Here is a 21,212-nt window from a genome sequence, read left to right on the forward strand (position 1 = left end):
CTCAACACGGCATCCCGCTCACGGTTATGTCGGACAATGGCCCCTGCTTCGCCAGCCAAGAATGGTCCAACTTTGCCAGGCGGAACAATTTTGTCCATGTGACATCCAGTCCCCTGTACCCCCAATCCAACGGCAAAGCGGAGAAGGGATTACATATAGTCAAACCGCTCCTATGCAAGGCTGCCGATGCTGGGTCCGATTTCTACCTTGCCTTGCTGGCCTATCGCTCCGCCCCACTGTCCACTGGCCTGTCGCCAGCCCAGTTACTCATGGGACGTACCCTGAGGATGACGGTGCCGTCCATCCATGTCCCAGACCTTGACCACGTTCCGGTCCTTCGCCGGATGCAGCTGTCTCGTGCACAGCACAAGGCGGCTCATGACTCCCGTGCAGCTGATCTCCCTGCTCTGGCTCCAGATGACAATGTCCGAGTCCATCTTCCGGATGGTGGCTGGTCTGCAACCGTTGTTGTCCTTCGGCAGGTGGCCCCCCACTCGTTCCTGGTTCGTCTACCGGATGGCTCTATTCTGCGCCGCAATCGCCGCGCCCTTCGTCTCGTTCCACGCTCGCCACGTGATCCTCCACTGTCGCCTCGCCCTCCTGCTGACCCTGCCACGGACTATGCAGAGCTCCCTGTCACTCTGCATCCCCCTGACTCTGCCGCAGTCCAGCCCGCTCCTGAACCGGCGGCTCTCAACTCACCCTTGAGGCGATCAACCAGAATTTGTCACCCACCTCAGAGACTTAATTTATGAACATTGCAGACTTATAGACTCTCTGAATTGTTTCGCTGCTTTGTTTGATCGTTTCTCTGGTTTGTGTATAGTGTTGATCTTGTTATTCTTGTTGCATACTGCTTCTCTGAACCAGGCACCTTCCCATGTAAATAGCTTAATTCTCATGTACGTAGTCCTGTAAATATGTCTTCGCAGCGCTCACGTAGTTAGGAACATTCTCACCATACATTATTTATTGCCACACACATACGTTCTTTTATAAAAGGGGGGATGTCATAATATACACCGGTATATCATGGTGCAGAAACACACACACACTGATGGACACACAGCGGGACCAATCAACATACACAACACCGCAGCCAATCACCAGTTAGAGCACATTCACTATAAAGACAGGGGGCATCAGAGTTCCCGCTCATTCGGGATGCAGCCTCCTAGAAGGACAGAGCTTACAGCTTACAGCACAGATCTTCACCATGTGCTGAGTGCATAGACTGGTTAGGGCAGGCATAGGTCTTTAGTTTAATCTAACATCGTATTAACCCACAGTGAAAGTATGTTCAACAGTTTCTAACTTAATAAAATAGTGATGCACTATTTTAAGTGTTGGTGGCCTGTATGTGTTCCACGGATCCAGAGCACCCAACACATCACCCTCCACTACGCCCCCTCCGATTTTGGTAGTCTGAAGTGAACCCACTGCTCAATGCCAATGAGGAGAGGGGCACCCTCTTCCCCAGGGAGGGCCGCAGACTCAAGCCTGCCCTCCTGAACAGCACCTGGGAGGTGGTGACAGAGGCAATCAGTGCTGCCAGCCTCACCAGGAAGAGGCAACTCGTTATCCAGAGGGCTAGTGAGGCCTCTGCCCTAAGAGGGACAGTGTGCCAGGAAGGAATCCAAAGGCCACGGTGCAGGTTTCCTTCATTTGGAGTGAGCTCTGCTAATCCCCTGCTTCCTCTGCAGTTGAGCTCAGCTTCTGATGAGTGCACCTAGCAGTGCCAAAACCTGGTGGGCCAACGATTGAGCTGAGCATTGCCCATCTCATTGCTGATGCAACTGGGGTCTGGGGGTTTCCAGAGGAAGCGGCCTGGGTCGGCTCCCAGATGACCAGAGGCACTTTGAACATTTACAAGACACAGTGGTCAGCCAACAGTGTGAGCCACCAGGAGCCTGTAAGTAGCACCAGAGGTGCGGCACGGGGACACAGTTGTTAGCGCTGCTGCCTCACAGCGCCAGGGACCTGGATTTAATTCAGGCCCTGGGTGACTGTGTGGAGTTTGCACTTTCTCTCAGTGTTTGCGTGGGTTTCCTCTGAGTGTTCCGCTTTCCTCCCACAGTCCAAAGATGTGCAGGTTCGACAGATTGACTATGCTAAATTGCCCCTTAGTGTCCAATGTTGTGCAGGTTTGGTGGGGTTATGGAGTTAGGGTTGGGACCTGGAAAGGGTGTTCTTTAAGAGGGCTGGTGCAGACTTCTGCCCTGTAGGAATTCTATGGTTCTATGGTCTTTCATCTATGGGTATGTTTAAATCACATACTGCAGCAATGGCGGTTTGAGCCAGGCCACCCTGATTCTGACCTGAACACCGAATCCACGGACTTGGCACCAAGTCATTCGCTGCTACTCTCCCCACCCCAGGCAGTCACTCCCCACCAAGCCCGACAATTTTTGAGAGTTTCTTTAGCCTCTCGCTCCCCCTCAACAGCCATGGCACCCAGTAGCTGCTTGTAAATACTTGCACCAATTCATAACCGCATGACGTCCGCCTGAGAGGTGGGGAGCGTGAAGTGTTCAATCCACTAATGAGATTTAAATCCATGCAAATGACGGTTTTGTATGGGCCCGCATTCATGGGGCGCAAAGTTTGTAACGTCGCCAGTGGGGATCTGGACCATTAAAAAAATGCTCGCCGCTGTCACGAATCGCGATTTTTCACTTGTGCACTATCTCCGCCCGACCGCAATTCTCACTGCCGGTGGAGGAAAGTGGAGAATTCAGCCCTGAGTGTTTAGTTAAAGCCAATGATAATTAAACTTCAAACAGCAGTCCATAGTTCTAAGTTCCACCACAATATGTCCTTTGTGTAAATATATTTTAAGATTTACATTTAGAACAAAGAACAAAGAAAAGTACAGCACAGGAACAGGCCCTTCGGCTCTCCAAGCCTGTGCCGACCATGCTGCCCGTCTAAACTAAAATCTTTTACACTTCCTGGGTCCATATCCCTCTATTCCCAACCTATTCATGTATTTGTCAAGATGCCCCTTAACTGCCACTATCGTCCCTGCTTCCTCCACCTCCTCCGGTAGCGAGTTCCAGGCACCCACTACCCTCTGAGTAGAAAATCTGCCTCGTACATCTCCTCTAAACCTTGCCCCTCGCACCTGAAACCTATGCCCCCTAGTAATTGACCCCTCTACCCCGGGGAAAAGCATCTGACTATCCACTCTGTCTATGCCCCTCATAATTTTGTATACCTCTATCAGGTCGCCCCTCAACCTCCGTCGTTACAGTGAGAACAAACCAAGTTTATTCAACCGCTCCTCATAGCTAATGCCCTCCATACCAGGCAACATCCTGGTAAATCACTTCTGCAACCTCTCTAAAGCCTCCACATCCTTCTGGTAGTGTGGTGACCAGAATTGAACACTATTTAGCCTCAATTAAGTTCCATCTCCAGCAGTTCACCTGCTTTACCACTGTATATATAACATATTATATATATATATTTGTACATAGTGGATGTCAGCAGACACCTCAAACAATAAATGCTAATTAATAAATTACCCATGCTTAAGGAAGTCCTTTGCAAACAGATGTTTGAAAACAATGTTTAAAGCAAAACCTGACTCCACAAATGATTGATATTTTCCAAATAAAACACCTAAAAGGGACATTACTGCACTATAGCGGCGAGCCTCTGCGTGATCTAAAGTAGCTTCATCCTTTTCAATAACTCCCGTTATCATTTCAGGATTGTTTTCACCTACAGGAATAGAGAACAGAAGAGAAAGCACATTGTTAATGGTGCGCATGGTGCCTAACACCCCACAAAGCTGTGTGTTCTGAGGTCACACAATGTTGTGCACTTCAGGAGATGGGTAGAAAACATCAATTTTGCTCATGGTTTAATGCCACGCTACCCTTCCCCTGGCACGCACATCAAATCAGAAAGCATACGCTTGGACCAAGACACAGGAAGCAAATGTGACTGCTCGACATCAACTGGTATTAATCAACTCCATGCTTAATTAGTGAGTGCGAGGAATTAAGTCAATTTAAGCAATTAAGGCAATTTCTGCTCTTGTTGTTGACAGCGGGGTGTCTTTTGAATTTAGGAGCTACTTGGTCAAACAAATCTCTCCCATTTAACAAATGAAGTTAGCCACAGATTGGATAATAGACTGTGAAAGCTGGCAGGAAGTACTGCAGCAGGTCTTATCCAGTTCGAAGGAATAATTTGTTTGATGAGCAAAAAAGTATCCATGAACTTTTCTTTTTTTCTCCCCTGCTGGAGGAAGAGGGAGGAAGTCCATAATAGAAAACACATGGAATAATTGCTTGACTATTTTATTATAGCGGTAAAAGATTTAGAAAAGTGAAGTAGTATTTACTATTGAATCTATCAAGTTGATGGTCATTGGTGATGACGAACATAGCACTTTCCCCACCCATCATCAGCATCAAGGTCAAGTACTGCCAAGTTCAGCTGCAGTGTGCATCTCTCTCTACTCAACTGTAAATCTTCTTTTGCTTTTCCCTATGAAACATAAGCAGTATTCTACCCTCCTTATCATCCCAGCCTTGGCATTTAACCAGCAACCCTGTGTCCTGTTTGAGATGTTCAGTTGCGGAACCTGTGGGCAGTTTATGCTATAGTTCTAAATCCACAAAAACTAGGTCAAGACTGCTCACAATTTATTTCACTTAGCATCTTTACAAAAACACACCGCATCAATTAACCCCTTCAAAAAAAGAGACAAATTTATATTTTTTGAAGCTATTAACTCATGACAGAAGATGACTTCACAGATGTCATCCAGTCCTGGGGACCTCACCAAATGAGGTCATTCATGTGTGACCGTCAATGCTGTGGGCTATTCCACTGCAAGAGTCATCACTACTGACCCCAATCCTGTCATCATGTAACTCCTTTGGTAAGAATTGCAGTATGACAGTCAGGTGGGACACTTGGGCAGGTATTTATTGTTTTATGACAGGTCTATTCCAGAAACACACAGGCAGCACATGCCCACTGCCCTGTTTGTGAGCAGCTAAATTAGTGTAGAATAGGGATTCGGTCGTCCCTAGTCTGTATAGTCAATGACCAAATGTGCCATTGGATCAGTCTCATGAGGTGCACACTGGCTCACAGGCTGTTCAACCTTCTAACAGAGTGTTCTGTACTCTGGGATAACAGGCTGCAACTCGATGCAGCTTTGACCAAAAGATACTCCAGACGTTGAAGTAAGTTCAATGTGATTTATTGAACCATTAGCACAGTTCTCTATGAGTTCGACTCTCCTGCTAATCTTGCTATAGTAACTCAGTCTAACTAACCAGTCTGCTCTAAGCCACGTGGTGGGTGTGATGCTTCTGATCTGCCCCTGTCCTACTCTCTAAGTGTCACCTGTGGAAAGAGACAGAGCATGTGTGCCCTGTCCTTATATATGGGTTGTGTAATGCCCCCTTGTGGTAGTGTCACCTCTGGGTGTCCTGACTGCCCATTGGTCGTGTTCTATTCTATGTGTTTATTAGCTGTATGTCTGCATGTCATGACGTCTCTGGTTCTCCCTCTAGTGTTTACTTAGTCGTAGAGTATTTGCATTAACCCCTTGTGTATTTACAGTGATGCATATCACCACACCTTCCAAACAAAGAGGCTGATCAAACACAGTTCCAGAATAATTACACTTCTTCAAACTGCGTAATGCAAGACATGAAGGGGAATCTTGTTTAAAAATATCAGCTCACTTCAGTTTACTTCAGAAAAGTCTTATCATATAACTTTATATATCTCCAACATTTTGAGAAATCAAAACCAATATTTTAAATCAACAAACAGTTTTGGTTAAAAATGCAATCAGGCCTGTTTTTGGGCATAGAAGTCGCAATTTATCTGCCTATGCCCACTCTCACTGAGGCAAGCAGCACAAACTTTGTGCAGCCTCTTTGGGCTGAGGAGGCAAGCAGCCCCATCATTCAACCATCAGCAGATCCGAACACTCAGGATTCAGGCTTGACATTCGCCCTTCAACTCACCCTTAACACGTCTTCCAAAGATGAACAGCCTGATACCCACCGCTCGCTGCTTCGATAAGCCTCCAGCCACGGCAGGCATATCAACCAAACACAGTGCAACACAATCTCTGGCATGTACAACCCTCTCTCTTGCAGGACAATCAAAGGGAGCAAATCCAAATGGGTGGGGGATGAGGAAACTTTCATCACATGAGGTTGACAGAGGAGATGGTACTGCGACACAACCCCTGCATCTGGAGTCCCTCAAAGCATTCACATGAAAGCTTGTTACTGCCTATAAAATCCAGAGGGGTTTTGTCAGGGTGGAGAGGATGTTTACTCTTCTGGCAGAATATGGAACCAGGAGTCACTGTTTAAAAATAAAGAGTTGCCCATTTAAAGCAAAATGAAGCAATTTCTTTTCTAGAGTCGTGCGTCTTTGGAACTCTTTTCCTGAAAAGGTGGTAGAAGCAGAGTCTTTGAATATTTTAAAGAAAGCGATGAATAGATTCTTGGTAAGCAAGGGTTTGAACCGTTATCGATGGCAGGCGGGAAGCAGATTTGAGGGTACTATCAGATCAGCAAGGATCTTATGAAATGGTGGACCAGGCTCGAGGGGCTGAATGGCCTACTCCTGCTCCTTGTTCCCTTATACCCCTTATCCTCCTTATATCGAGGAGAGGTGCCTTAGGACTGGAGAATTGCAAATGTTACACCTGAGGTGTTGGGTGCTCTGAGGTACAGACGAACCAACACGGTTGCGATTGGTACAACGCAGTTTTATTCCATCTAACTATTTATACATCAGACTTGGTACTCAGCACATGGTGACTGTGTGAGTGTCTTGCTTTGAGGTCCTGGCCCTGTGCTGTCTCCAGATGGACTGCCCAGGAAGTGTTGTGTTTCTTGTCTTATACTGTGTCTGCCCTTGTCTGTGATTGGCTGTCGTGTTATGTGTGCTAATTGGTCCGTTGGTCTGTCTATCATTATGTATGTGTTATGATGTATGTTTGAATATCATGACAACACCCATGTTAAAACAAAACTTTGTAAGGATAAACCCAGCCACTACAGGCAAATCAGATCAACTTTGGTGTTGGGAAGTTCTTAGAAATGATAATCTGGGAGAAAATGAATAATCACTTGGGAAAATGTCGATTAATTAAAGTAAGACAGTGTGAATTTATAATGGGCAAATTATGCTTAACTAACTTGACTGACTTTTTATAATATAGTCCAGGTTTATGAGAGTAATGCGGTTGATGTGGTGTGGATGATCATTGAAAAGACATTTGATAAAGTGGCAAATAATAATCTTGCCAGAAAGGTATGAAGCCGATGGAATAAAAGGGACAATGACAGTGGGTGAGAAGCTGGCTGAGCGAGAGAAAGCTGAGAGTGGTAAATATCTTTTTTTCAGGCTGGAGGAAGGTATATAGTGGGTTTTCCAAAGTGTCGCTATTAAGACTCTTGTTTTTCTTGATCTATATTAATGACAGAGGGTGCAATTCTCCGGAAAAATTCTAAGTGTGGTAGTGAGCGAGAATTACCCCGAGCTTCCTGGCGCTTGGCCCAGCGAGGCCAATTCAACGTTAACTGGTCCACTTAACGAGGCCTCATGGGCTGCTCGCCGCAAATGAAGGCCCACCAGCCAATTCGCCGACACCGTGCTTGCCAGCTTCACAGCTCCAGGGTTCCAGGTTCGATTCCGGCTTGGGTCACTGTCTGTATGGAGTCTGCACGTTCTCTCCGTGTCTGCGTGGGTTTCCTCCGGGTGCTGCGGTTTCCTCCCACAAGTCCTGAAAGAAGTGCTGTGAGGTAGTTTGGACATTCTGAATTCTCCCTCTGTGTACCCGAACAGGCACCGGAATGTGGCGACTAGGGGCTTTTCACAGTAACTTCATCGCAGTGTTAATGTAAGTCTACCTGTGACAATAAAGATTATAATTGTCAAGGAGCACGGAGGAGACCGGCTTCAATGTGGGAGAGGGGATGTACCATCCCGGAGCACGTAGCTCTTTCTTTTCACCACAGAAATGGGGGAAAATTGCCTGACAGCCCTTGCAGATCGGTCTGTGATGGAGTATCTGGTAACTGCTATCTCAGCTTCAGCACAAGGAGAAGCCAACCAGTGTCCCAGTGCTTTAGTGGAAGCTCTGACTGAGGCCAAGATACCCATGTTCATCTCTGTGCAGGCTGCCCTGTAACTGCAATCCAGAAATCTCCCCTCTTTTTAAAAAAAAATATTTTTATTGAAGCATTTGCAAAATTTTTATAACAATAGCAAACAAAACAATAATAACATAAACATCAACATAGTAAACTAGACATTTCCCACCCAACCCCTTCTGTACATCCCTTAACCATATTGCCCCTACCCGCCCCCCCTCCCCCCCACCCCTTCAGAATGCTGCTTCTGCTGACATTTTAATTTTCCCCGAGAAAGTCGACGAATGGCTGCCACCTGCGCGAGAACCCCAGCATTGACCTCCTCAAGGCAAACTTTATTTTCTCCAGCTTGAGAAACCCAGCCATGTCACTGACCCAAGTCTCCACACTCGGGGGCTTCGAGTCCCTCCACATTAAAAAGATCCGTCTCCGGGCTAACGGAGGCAAAGGCCAGAACGTCGGCCTCTTTCACTCCCTGAACTCCCGGGTCTTCTGACACTCCAAAGATCGCCACCTCTGGACTCGGCACCACCCGCGTGCCTAGCACCTTGGACATTGCCTTGGCAAACTCCTGCCAGAATCCTCCAAGCTTCGGGCATGCCCAAAACATGTGGACATGGTTTGCTGGGCTTCCCGCACACCTCACACATCTGTATTCTGCCCGAAAAACTTGCTCATCCTCGCCGCCATGTGTGCCCGGTGTACCACCTTAAACTGTATTAGACTGAGCCTGGCACAGGATGAGGAGGAATTAACCCTGCTTAGGGCGATTGCCCACACACCCGCCTCTAACTCCCCACCTAGCTCCTCCTCCCACTTGCCCTTCAGTTCCTCCACCGGGGTCTTCTCCGCCTCCAACAACTCCTGATAGATATCCAACACTTTCCCCTCCCCCACCCAGATACCAGAGACTACTCTATCCTGTATCCCCTGTGGCGGCAACAGCGGGAAAGCCAACACCTGTTTCCTCAGAAAGTCCCGCACTTGCAGATATCTGAAACCATTCCCCGGCGGCAGCTTGAACTTGTCCTCCAGCACCTTCATACTGGGAAAACTCCCGTCCATGAATAGATCTCCCATCTGTCTAATTCCTTCTCTCTGACAACTTCGGAACCCGCCATCTATCCTGCCCGGCACGAACCTGTGATTATTGCAAATCGGGACTGACACACCCTCCACCTTCTTATACCTCCTCCATTGCTCCCAGATCCTCAATGCCGCCACCACCACCGGGCTAGTGGAGTAACGGGCCGACGAGAACGGCAGAGGTGCCGTTACCAGTGCTCCCAAACTGGTCCCTTTGCATGACGCCGCCTCCATCCACTCCCAGGCCGACCCCTTCCCCATTACCCACTTCCTAATCATCGCTATATTCGCCGCCCAGTAGTAGTTGCAGATGTTTGGCAGCGCCAACCCCCCCCCCCCTCCCCCCCGACTGCGCTCCAACAACATCTCCACCCGTGTTTTATTCGCCCATACAAAGCCCGAAATAATCTTGTTTACCCGCTTGAAATAGGCCTTAGGGACGAGGATGAGGAGGCACTGGAAGACAAACATAAATCTGGGGAAGACCGTCATTTTCACGGTCTGTACCCTCCCCGCCAACAATAACGGGAGCACATCCCATCTTTTAAAGTCCCCCTCCATTTGCTCAACCAGCCGGGTGAGGTTGAGCCTGTGTAATGCTCCCATTTCCAAGCCACCTGTATTCCCAGGTAGCGAAAGCTCCTCTCTACCATCCTGAGTGGCAGCTCCTACTGTCTCCTCTCCTGCCCCCTTGCCTGGATCACAAACAATTCACTTTTTCCCCATGTTCAATTTGTACCCCGAGTACCTGCTAAATTCCCCCAAGGTCTGCATAACCTCCCCCATCCCCTCCGCCGGGTCCGAGATGTACAAGAGCAGATCGTCCGCGTACAACGAAACCCGGTGCTCCACCCCCTCCCCCCCCCCCCCCCCGAACCAGCCTCTGCCACTTCCTTGATGCTCTCAGCGCCATGGCTAATGGCTCTATAGCCAGAGCGAACAGCAATGGGGAGAGGGGGCACCCCTGCCTCGTCCCTCGGTGTAGCTTAAGGTATCCCGACCTCAGCTGGTTTGTGCACACACTCGCTAACGGCGCCTTGTAGAGCAATCACACCCAGTCGATGAAGCCCTCACCAAACCCAAACCTTCCCAGCGTCTCCCAAAGATACTCCTACTCCACCCGATCAAAAGCTTTCTCCGTGTACATCGCAACCACCACCTCCGCCTCCTCTCCTTCTGAGGGCATCATAATTACATTCAAAAGCCTCTGAACGTTAGCATTGAGCTGTCTGCCCTTAACAAATCCGGTTTGGTCCTCCCCTATCACCCCCGGGACACAGTCTTCTATCCTAGTGGCCAAAACCTTAGCCAGCAGCTTGGCATCTACGTTCAAAAGCGAGATCGACCTATGTGACCCACATTGCTCCGGGTCCTTTTCTCGTTTCAGGATGAGCGAGATCGAGGCCTGCGACATCGTTGGGGGGAGGATCCCCCTCTCTTTTGCCTCATTAAAGGTCCTCATCAGCAGTGGGCACAACACCTCTGAGAACTTCTTATAGAATTCTACCGGCCCCGGAGCCTTGTCCGGCTGCATGCCCTCCAGACCTTTAACAATTTCCCCTGCTTCAATCGAGGCCCCAGTCCCTCGACCAGGTCCTCCTCCACCCTCGGAAACCTCAACTGATCAAGGAACTGCCTCATCTCTTCTACACCAGGCGGGGGTTCCAACTCATATAATTTGCAATAAAATTCTTTAAAAACGTCGTTCACGCCCCCCCCCCCGTCCAAGACCCTGTTTCCCTCCCTATTCCTCACCCCCCCCCCAATCTCCCTGGCCGCTTCTCTCTTCCAAAGCTGGTGCGCCAACATCCTGCTCGCCTTTTCCCCATATTCGTAGACCTCCTCAACTGCTCCACCGCCCTCCCCGTGGTCAACAACTCAAACTCTGCGTGTAGTTTCCGACGCTCCCTCAGGAGCCCCGCGTCTGGGGCCTCCACATATCTTCTATCCACTCAAAGTATCTCCTTCACTAATCTCTCCCTCTCTGCTCGTTCTACCTTTTCTCTATGGGACCAAATCAAAATTAGTTCCCCTCTTACAACTGCTTTCAGAGCCTCCCAAACCACCGCGGCTGATACCTCACCCGTATCGTTTGTATCCAGGTAATTCTAAATGGACATATTCATCCACCCGCAGACCGCTTTGTCTGCTAACAACCCCACATCCAGCCTCCACAGCAGGCACTGCCCTCTCTCTTCACTCAACCGCAAATCCACCCAGTGCGGGGCATGATCAGAGACTGCAATCGCCGAATATTCCGTTCCCGCCATCTTCGGAATTAGCGCCCCGACTGGAACAAAAAAAAAAATCAATGCGGGAGTAAACTTTATGAACATGAGAAAAAAACGAAAACTCCTTCGCCCTCGGCCGTTCGAATCTCCACAGGTCTACCCCCCCCCCCCCCCCCCCCATCTGCTCCATAAAACCCCTCAATTCCTTCGCCACGGCAGGTCTCCTTCCAGTCCTGGATTTTGACCAGTCCAGATCGGGATCAATGACCGTGTTAAAGTCCCCCTCCATGATCAAGCCATGAGACTCTAGGTCCGGAATCTTGCCTAACACCCGTCTCATAAATCCCACATCGTCCCAGTTCGGAGCATATACGTTTACAAGCACCACCTGTACACCCTCCAACTTCCCACTCACCATTATATATCTACCCCCCTTATCTGCCACAATTCTTCCAGCCTCAAACGTCACCCGCTTGCTGATCAATATTGCTACCCCCCTGGTCTTTGAGTCCAGCCCAGAGTGGAACACCTGACCAACCCACCGCTTTCTCAATCTCGTCTGGTCAATAATCTTTAAATGTTTCTCCTGAAACATTGCTACTCCTGCCTTCAGTCCCTTTGAATGCACGAAAACGCGAGCCCTTTTGACCGGTCCATTCAAACCCCTCACATTCCACGTAATCAACCTGGACGGGGGGGGGGGGGGGGGGGGGGGGGGGGGGCGGGGACTGCCAAACCCCCCCCCCCCTGCCGACTAGACATAACTTTTTTTTGGCCAGCCCAGAGCCCACGCCCCCCGCTTCCCCGAGCTCCCCCACAAGCAGCCACCGCCCTCGACTTCCCTTTTGTTCCCTGGTAATTGTTCCTCCCCTGTGAAGCAGCCCCCCCTCCCCCCCCCCCACACTAGCACCCGAAACCTAATCCCCCAGGTCAAGCACCATCTTAGCACATGTTCACCCCCCACCTCGCTTCCGAGAGTCAGCTGACCCATGCTGACCCCAACAGCCCGCGCCCCTGGTGCCAAACAGTCTGGCTCCCTATTGTTTGAACCCCTCTCCCGACACGCATAAACCATTTAACAACATTGCAGTCCCCAGTAAGTAAACAACCTCAAGTAAAATAAATTAACATAAACCAATGCAGAAAACAATCGCTTGGGACCAAACCCACTTTCCCACTGAATATCACCAACTTCGCGGCTCCCCTCCCCCCTCTGCATCCAATCTCTGCAAAAACAAAGCACCCTCAAACCACCACCCCAGCCCCATACTTAACCCAGAATGACATACAGTCTTATTTAAACCGATACAAGAATTACAAAAATAACAAATCACCGCCACATAACTCCTTCAAGACTTAAGTGTCCTTTAAGACGCTTCCAACTTATTTTCTTTGATAAAAGACCATACATCGTCCAGTGCCGCAAAGTAAAAGTGCCGGTCTTCGTGCGTAACCCACAACCGCGCTGGATACAGCATCCCAAATTTCACCCCCTTCTTGAAGAGGATCGCCTTCACCCGGTTAAACTCAGCACGTCTCTTGGCCCAGGTCCTGGTAGATGCGCATCTCACTGTTCTCCCATCTGCTGCTCCGCTCCTTCTTGGCCAACCGCAAGACAAGTTCTTTGTCCGAAAAATGGTGGAAATGCACCACCATGGCCCTCGGCAGGTCATTCGCCTTCGGCTTCCTTACGAGGGCTCAATGCGCTCTGTCCACTTCCAGGGGCCGAGAAAACACCCCGGGCCCCATCAGCGTCTCCAGCATGCTCGACACATATGCTCCCGCATTCGACCCCTCAATTCCTTCGGGGAGGCCAACGATCCTTAAAAGTTCTGCCTCCTGCACCTGTTCTCCAGGTCGTCCAACTTCTCCTGCATTTGCTTGTGGCGTTCATCTAACACCTCCACCTTATGCTCCAGCACGGTTAGATAGTCCTCCTGGCTAGATAACTTCAGCTCAATTTCTTGTATCGCTTTCCCTTGGGCCGCCTGATTCAATACCACTTGATCGATCGCAGCCTTGATTGGGTCCAATGTTTCCTTTTTCAGCTCAGCGAAACAGTCCTTAAAGAACTTCATCTGCTGCTCCTTAGACCACTGAGCCACCGCTCCCTGGTCCTGACCCCCCGCCATGCTGCACCGCGGTCCCAGCTCCGACTGCTTCACTCTATCTGGGCGGAGTCCAATTAGCCATACATCGGAGGGGGAATCCTTCTTAATATCGTCCACTACACCGATCTATCCCCTAAAGCCCGAGAAAAGTTGGGAAAAAAGGTACGAAAGTCCGTTTCAGGCGGGAGCTATCGAATGTGCGACCTACTCCTCCATGGTTGCCACCGGAAGCAGAAATCTCCCCTCTTAACGGATTTGTAGATTGCTGCTTATTTAAACCGATACAAGAATTACAAAAATAACAAACCGCCGCCACATAACTCCTTCAAGACTCAGTGCTCAGCATTGTGCAACCCCTAGAAAGGCTTGCTATTGCCACTCAACAAGCCTGTCCAGACTGCTGTCACTCATACTGAGGTGGCACAACCTGAAGTCAGAACCTCAAGGCCCGGAGCTGCTCTAAGTTATATTGATGTGGAGACGCCGGCGTTGGACTGGGGTGAGCACAGTCAGAAGTCTTACAACACCAGGTTAAAGTCCAACAAGTTTGTTTCGAATCACTGGCTTTCGGAGCACTGCTCCTTCCTCAGGTGAATGAAGAGGTGGGTTCCAGATTCATATCCACTACTGCCATTTGCACTTCAGCTTGTTTCCCTGACAGCGAGGGTAGCTGAAGTTAGGAAAACCCCAAGAATCGGCAATGTCTTCAATTTAATGTTGCATGCCTTGGGGGCAGAGGCTCGGCCGCGGGGCAAGGGCAGTTGGAGCCGTCGCTCCTCACCGGGGTTGCCAGTGGCTTCCTCCCACCCGGGGAGTGTTGGCACCTCCAATGTCTGCGCTTTGCTTTGTTAATAAAGTTTCTTCTGAAGAAGTGACCCTAAACTCTTTTAAAAAGTACATGGATCTGCACCTTAGTGTTGTAAACTACAGGGCTATAGACCGGGTGTAGGAAGGTGGAATTAGAAAGGGCATCTGGGTGTTCTCGGGCGGGCATGGACAAGATGGGCCAAATGGCCTCCTTCTGTGCTGTAACTTTTCTATGGTTCTATTTCTCAGAGTGATTGGGTAGAGCAGACCAGACTATCACAGTGTGATGTGCCAGAGTCATTAGATTACAGTAGACCAGACTAGCACAGTATGATAGGGATGGCACGGTGGCACAGTGGTTAGCACTGCTGCCTCACAGCATTTGGGACCCTGGTTTGATTCCAACCTTGGGTCACTGTCTGTGTGGAATTTGCCCTTTCTCCCCGTGTCTGCGTGGGTTTCCTCTGAGTGCTTCTGTTTCCTTCCACAGTCCAAAGATGTGCAGGTTAGGTGGATTGGCCATCATAAAATTCCCTTTCGTGTCCAGGGATATGCAGGTTAGGTTATGGGTTACGGGGATAGGGTGGGGTGGACATGGGTGGTGTGCTCATTCGAAGGATCGGTGCAGACTCGATGGGCTGAATGGCCTCCTTCTGCATTGCAGGGATTCCATGATTCCATGAATTCAGATTGGCCATGTTAAATTGCTCCTTAATTGGAAAATATTAATTTTTTCAAAGCTTTCATTTTCCAAAAGCAAAGTGCATTGTTCAGTTTAATTTTGTTAGAATTAGAACATTTCATTCCACCTTGATACATGGAGATTGAAGAATTTAAATTCTAACTGAAAGAACATCTGGCTCAAAATTGGTTCCAGAGTTTTCATACAGGCTAAATTTGGTCCATCCGTCCATGCCGGGGTTAATGCTCCACTTGAGCTTCCACCCATCTTTTCTCATCAAAATCTACCATTGTAGCCATCTATTCCCAGTTCAGCTGTCCGAAGCAAAAGGATAGATCTTGGCATTGTATAATCATAAAAAAAACAGTTGATAATGAGTCAGAAACTCTTTCACACTACTGCAGAAAGAGTAAGTGTGTCTCAGAACCTTCTGGAGGAAATTACATCAAGATGATTAGAATCTTTTATCTTCAAAACAAAGTCATACTGTATCTATCTGTCACAGGCATTTCAGTTTCTCCTCAAGTTTGTAGCCCTACGTTATTCATTAACTCTTTGCCACAGTCAAAAACCCAATCAATATCTCATTTGAAAACCACACTCAGGACTCGGGTGACATGCTGCCCTGTTGAATAATACCAAGCAGGACTACTCCAACAGTTACCCACTCTGTATTATGTGCTCTCCATCTCAATGAGCAGGTGGATCACCTGGTTTGTCGAGGGTCACGGATGGACAAGCAGTCAGTGCTACATTATTACTATCACTGAATAAACATGGGAAACAGAAAGTGGCGTCAATAGATTGTCACAAAAACATGCTTCAAGTCAAATAATAATGTTTTTGATTCAAGGCTGAACTGAACTTTTAAAAACAGACTTCAAATAAAAACAGAGATTAAGTATAACTCGAACTTGGAATGAAAGGTGGCTATCCAATTTTCATTTCTGTACGTCCCACATTCCAATCCACTGAGATATCACCACATCTGCAACAACTCATTGAGGACAACGACAGCCCGAGAATATGAGTGAGCCACATGTCCCAACCCCATTAGCAAGGCATTAAAGCAATCACCTGGGATATTGCAGAATGTTCCAAGATACAAACTCATCAAGCTACAACGGGAATACACTTTAAACTCAATCACTTGAACAATGGGACACCAACAGAGAGAAAGACGATTCCCAGACATGAACTGATTAAGTTACATGAGGGAATACATTAGTCATGACCATGTTTGAATCACTGGGTGATCGTCATGTGACAGGCCAACACTTTGATTGTTTAAGCTTCTGCTTTCTCGGGGGCAGCATGGTGGCGCAGTGGTTGGCACTGCTGTCTCACGGCGCTGAGGACCCGGGTTCGATCCCAGCCCCCGGTCGCTGTCAGTGTGTAGTTCGCACATTCTCCCCATATCTGCGTGGGTCTCACCCCCACAACCCCCTAAAAAAAATGTGCAGGGTAGGTGAATTGACAAATCTAAATTGCCCCTTAATTGGAAAAACAAATTGTGTACTCTAAATTTTTAAAAAAGCTTCTGCTTTCCCTGCAGTAAGAGGAAAAACAGCTGAGACACCTGTCATGAGAATGTCGCTTTAAGAAATGTTTGGCTGCTCATGTTACTGCAGTGATGTCAGAGTGTGGGTGGAGCTGAGCTCTGGTTCTGCTTTTTAGTTTCTCTTTGAGAAAAGCCTGGGTGTGTCTCTGTCTTTTTGGTTTCGTTTTTCAGTGTGTTGCAGCTGAAGTCAGCCAAAGCAGCTGTATTGTTGAGCTCTCTGCCATGAAGGACTATCTCTTAATCATTTGGTAAATTCAGAATTATAAATGTTTTCAGTATTGAATGTAAACCCTGATGTGCTTCTGTTTAAAGGTTTGTTAAGTCTTCTGGGTGTTAAAAGGACAGCTTAAAGGATTACGTAGTGTTGTATTCTTTGGGGGTTATCTTTGAATTAATGGCTGCTAAGATATTCACTGTTTGTTTTAAAAAGGTTAACTTGAGTTCATAGAATAAACATTGTTTTGCTTTAAAAAAGAACTTTTCCATTTCTGAAGTACCACACCTTAGAGTGGGCCGTGTGCTCCCCATACCACAATCTATTAAAAGTTGTGGGTCAGGTGAACTCCGTGATACACTTTGGGAGTTCTCTAAACCCTGACCCATAACAATTGGGGGCTTGAGGGGGATAAAAGGGGCAGCACAGCAGCATAGTGGTTAGCACAATTGCTTCACAGCTCCAGGGTCCCAGGTTCGGTTTGCGGCTTAGGTCACTGTCTGTGTTGAGTCTGCTCATTCTCCCCGTGTGTGGGTGGGTTTTCTCCGGGTGCTCCGGTTTCCTCCCACAGTCCAAAGATGTGTGGGTTAGGTGGATTGGCCATGCTAAATTGCCCTTAGTGTTCAAAATTGCCCTTAGTGTTGGGTGGGGTTACTTTGTTACGGGGATAGGGTGGGGGTGTGGGCTTGGGTAGGATGCTCTTTCAAAGAGCCAGTGCATGCTCGATGGGTAGAATGGCCTCCTTCTGCACTATAAATTCTATGAAAAAGTCTATCTATTGGATTGGCTTAGTGAACTTAAAGACAGTGAGGGGTGAGCATATTATGGTTCCTTTTCAGGTGTGGTATTCTAGTTTAAGTGGGGAGTGTGTTATGGACAATGGCTCTTTCAGAGGCACAGAAGTTTTTGGGGATGGAGACGGTCACACGCAGTACCTTACGGTCAGAGACTAAAAGCAGACAGGTAGATTTGGCAAAACCATTGCAGTTAACATTACCTGACAAAATGCGAAGAGATGAAGTAATTATGGCAGTGGTTTGAGAAGGGGTCTAAACAAATGAAATGGCCACAGGACATGTGGGTATTATTGATTCAAACAAAGCTGGTAGGTAGGGCTAGTGAAGTGTTTGCATCACTATCGGAGGACGTATCTGGGACGTATGAGGTGGTGAAAAAATCCATCTTAGGTGCATATGAGCTAGTGCCTGAAGCTTACAGACAAAGATTTAGAAATTTAAGGAAAGAATTTGGTCAAACATACATGAAGTTTGAAAGGCTCAAACAGAGTAATTTTGACAGGTGGATAAGGGCTTTGAAAATAGACCAAACGAATGAAGCTCTCAGAGAAATTATACTTTTGGAGGAGTTTAAAAATTCAATTCCTGATGTAGTGAGAACTCATGTGGAAGAACAGAGGGTTAAAACTGCGAGATTAGCAGCGGAAATGGCAGATGATTATGAATTAGTTCATAAATCAAAGATTGGTTTCCGACATCAGTTTCAGCCTGTGAGGGATAGGAACTGGGTACATGAGAAATACTCAAGTGGTAAAAGTAAAGGTGAACTGATGGGAGATAATAAGGAGAGTGTACCTCAGACTAAAAAAGAAATCCAGGAGGGTGGAAGAGACATGAAAAGTTTCAAATGTTTTCACTGTAATAAACTAGGCCATGTAAAGTCACAGTGTTCGTTGAAGAAAAGCACTGGGAAGGCTGATGTGGTAAAACAGGATAAGACAGTGGGGTTTGTTAAAGTGGTAAAGGAAAGCCCAAGTGAAGCAAAGGAGGTACAAAAGATTGTACAGCCTGATCAAGAGGTGATTGATAAGAAGGTGCCAGATGTCGTTAAAGAATTTACTTGTGTGGGTAAAGTTTACTCATGTGTATCAGGAGGAGCAGGTAAAGAAGTCACAATTTAAAGAGATACTGGAGATAGTCAATCTTTAATGGTAAGAGATGAGGAGTTATGTAGTTTGGGAAGAATGTTGCCAGAAAAGGTGGTAATATGTGGAATTCCGGGTGAGATGAGTAGCATTTCATTATATAAGGTAAGAACATAAGAACATAAGAATTAGGAGCAGGAGTAGGCCATCTGGCCCCTCGAGCCTGCTCCACCATTCAATGAGATCATGGCTGATCTTTTGTGGACTCAGCTCCACCTTCCGGCCCGAACACCATAACCCTTAATCCCTTAATTCTTCAAAAATCTATCTAGCTTTATCTTAAAAACATTTAATGAAGGAGTCTCTACTGCTTCACTGGGCAAGGAATTCCATAGATTCACAACCCTTTGGGTGAAGAAGTTCCTCCTAAACTCAGTCCTAAATCTACTTCCCCTTATTTTGAGGCTATGCCCCCTAGTTCTGCTTTCACCCGCCAGTGGAAACAACCTGCCCGCATCTATCCTATCTATTCCCTTCGTAATCTTATATGTTTCTATAAGATCCCCTCTCATCCTTCTAAATTCCAACGAGTACAGTCCCAGTCTGCTCAACCTCTCCTCGTAATCCAACCCCTTCAGCTCTGGGATTAACCTAGTGAATCTCCTCTGCACACCCTCCAGTGCCAGTACGTCCTTTCTCAAGTAAGGAGACCAAAACTGAACACAATACTCCAGGTGTGGCCTCACTAACACCTTATACAATTGCAGCAGAACCTCCCAAGTCTTAAACTCCATCCCTCTAACAATGAAGGACAAAATTCAATTTGCCCTCTTAATCACCTGTTGCACCTGTAAACCAACTTTTTGCGACTCATGCACTAGCACACCCAGGTCTCTCTGCACAGCAGCATGTTTTAATATTTTATCATTTAAATAATAATCCCTTTTGCTGTTATTCCTACCAAAATGGATAACCTCACATTTGTCAACATTGTATTCCATCTGCCAGACCCTAGCCCATTCACTTAGCCTATCCAAATCCCTCTGCAGACTTCCAGTATCCTCTGCACTTTTTGCTTTACCACTTATCTTAGTGTCGTCTGCAAACTTGGACACATTGCCCTTGGTCCCCAACTCCAAATCATCTAATGTAAATTGTGAACAGTTGTGGGCCCAACACTGATCCCTGAGGGACACCACTAGCTACTGATTGCCAACCAGAGAAACACCCATTAATCCCCACTCTTTGCTTTCTATTAATTAACCAATCCTCTATCCATGCTACTACTTTCCCCTTAATGCCATGCATCTTTATCTTATGCAACAACCTTTTGTGTGGCACCTTGTCAAAGGCGTTCTGGAAATCCAGATATACCACATCCATTGGCTCCCCGTTATCTACCGCACTGTTAATGTCCTCAAAAAATTCCACTAAATTAGTTAGGCACGACCTGCCCTTTATGAACCCATGCTGCGTCTGCCCAATGGGACAATTTCCATCCAGATGCCTTGCTATTTCTTCCTTGATGATAGATTCCAGCATCTTCCCTACTACAGAAGTTAAGCTCACTGGCCTATAATTACCCGCTTTCTGCCTACCTCCTTTTTTAAACAGTGGCGTCACGTTCGCTAATTTCCAATCCGCCGGGACCACCCCAGAGTCGAGTGAATTTTGGTAAATTATCACTAGTGCATTTGCAATTTCCCTAGCCATCTATTTTAGCACTCTGGGATGCATTCCATCAGGTCCAGGAGACTTTAGCCCCATTAATTTGCCCATCACTACCTCCTTGGTGATAACAATCCTCTCAAGGTCCTCACCTGTCATCGCCTTATTTCCATCAGTCACTGGCATGTTATTTGTGTCTTCCACTGTGAAGACCGACCTAAAAAACCTGTTCAGTTCCTCAGCCATTTCCTCATCTCCCATTATTAAATCTCCCTTCTCATCCTCTAAAGGACCAATATTTACCTTAGCCACTCTTTTTTCTTTTATGTATTTGTAGAAACTTTTACTATCTGTTTTTATATTCTGAGCAAGTTTACTCTCATAATCTATCTTACTCTTCTTTATAGCTTTTTTACTAGCTTTCTGTTGCCCCCTAAAGATTTCCCAGTCCTCTAGTCTCCCACTGATCTTTGCTACTTTGTATGTTTTTTCCTTCAATTTGATACTCTCCCTTATTTCCTTAGATATCCACGGTCGATTTCCCCTCTTTTTACCGTCCTTCCTTTTTGTTGGTATAAACCTTTGCTGAGCACTGTGAAAAATCACTTGGAAGGTTCTCCACTGTTCCTCAACTGTTTCACGATAAAGTCTTTGCTCCCAGTCTACCTTAGCTAGTTCTTCTCTCATCCCATTGTAATCTCCTTTGTTTAAGCACAAAACACTAGTGCTTGATTTTACCTTCTCACCCTCCATCTGTATTTTAAATTCCACCATATTGTGATCGCTCCTTCCGAGAGGATCCCTAACTATGAGATCCTGA

General features: G+C 47.2%; 1 protein-coding gene across 5 annotated transcripts in view; it reads right to left on the minus strand.

The window, feature by feature from the left end:
- LOC140393878 (melanophilin-like) overlaps positions 1–21,212 on the minus strand; it is a 258,326-nt gene that overhangs the window by 116,093 nt on the left and 121,021 nt on the right. For all 5 annotated transcript variants that reach the window (XM_072480457.1, XM_072480466.1, XM_072480475.1 and 2 more), the window contains one exon: positions 3,641–3,726. In XM_072480457.1, coding sequence (XP_072336558.1) covers positions 3,641–3,726 — 86 coding nt within the window. The remainder of the gene's footprint in view (positions 1–3,640; positions 3,727–21,212) is intronic.

The sequence above is a fragment of the Scyliorhinus torazame genome, chromosome 2, assembly GCF_047496885.1.
Source record: "Scyliorhinus torazame isolate Kashiwa2021f chromosome 2, sScyTor2.1, whole genome shotgun sequence".
Classification (NCBI taxonomy): Eukaryota; Metazoa; Chordata; class Chondrichthyes; order Carcharhiniformes; family Scyliorhinidae; genus Scyliorhinus; species Scyliorhinus torazame.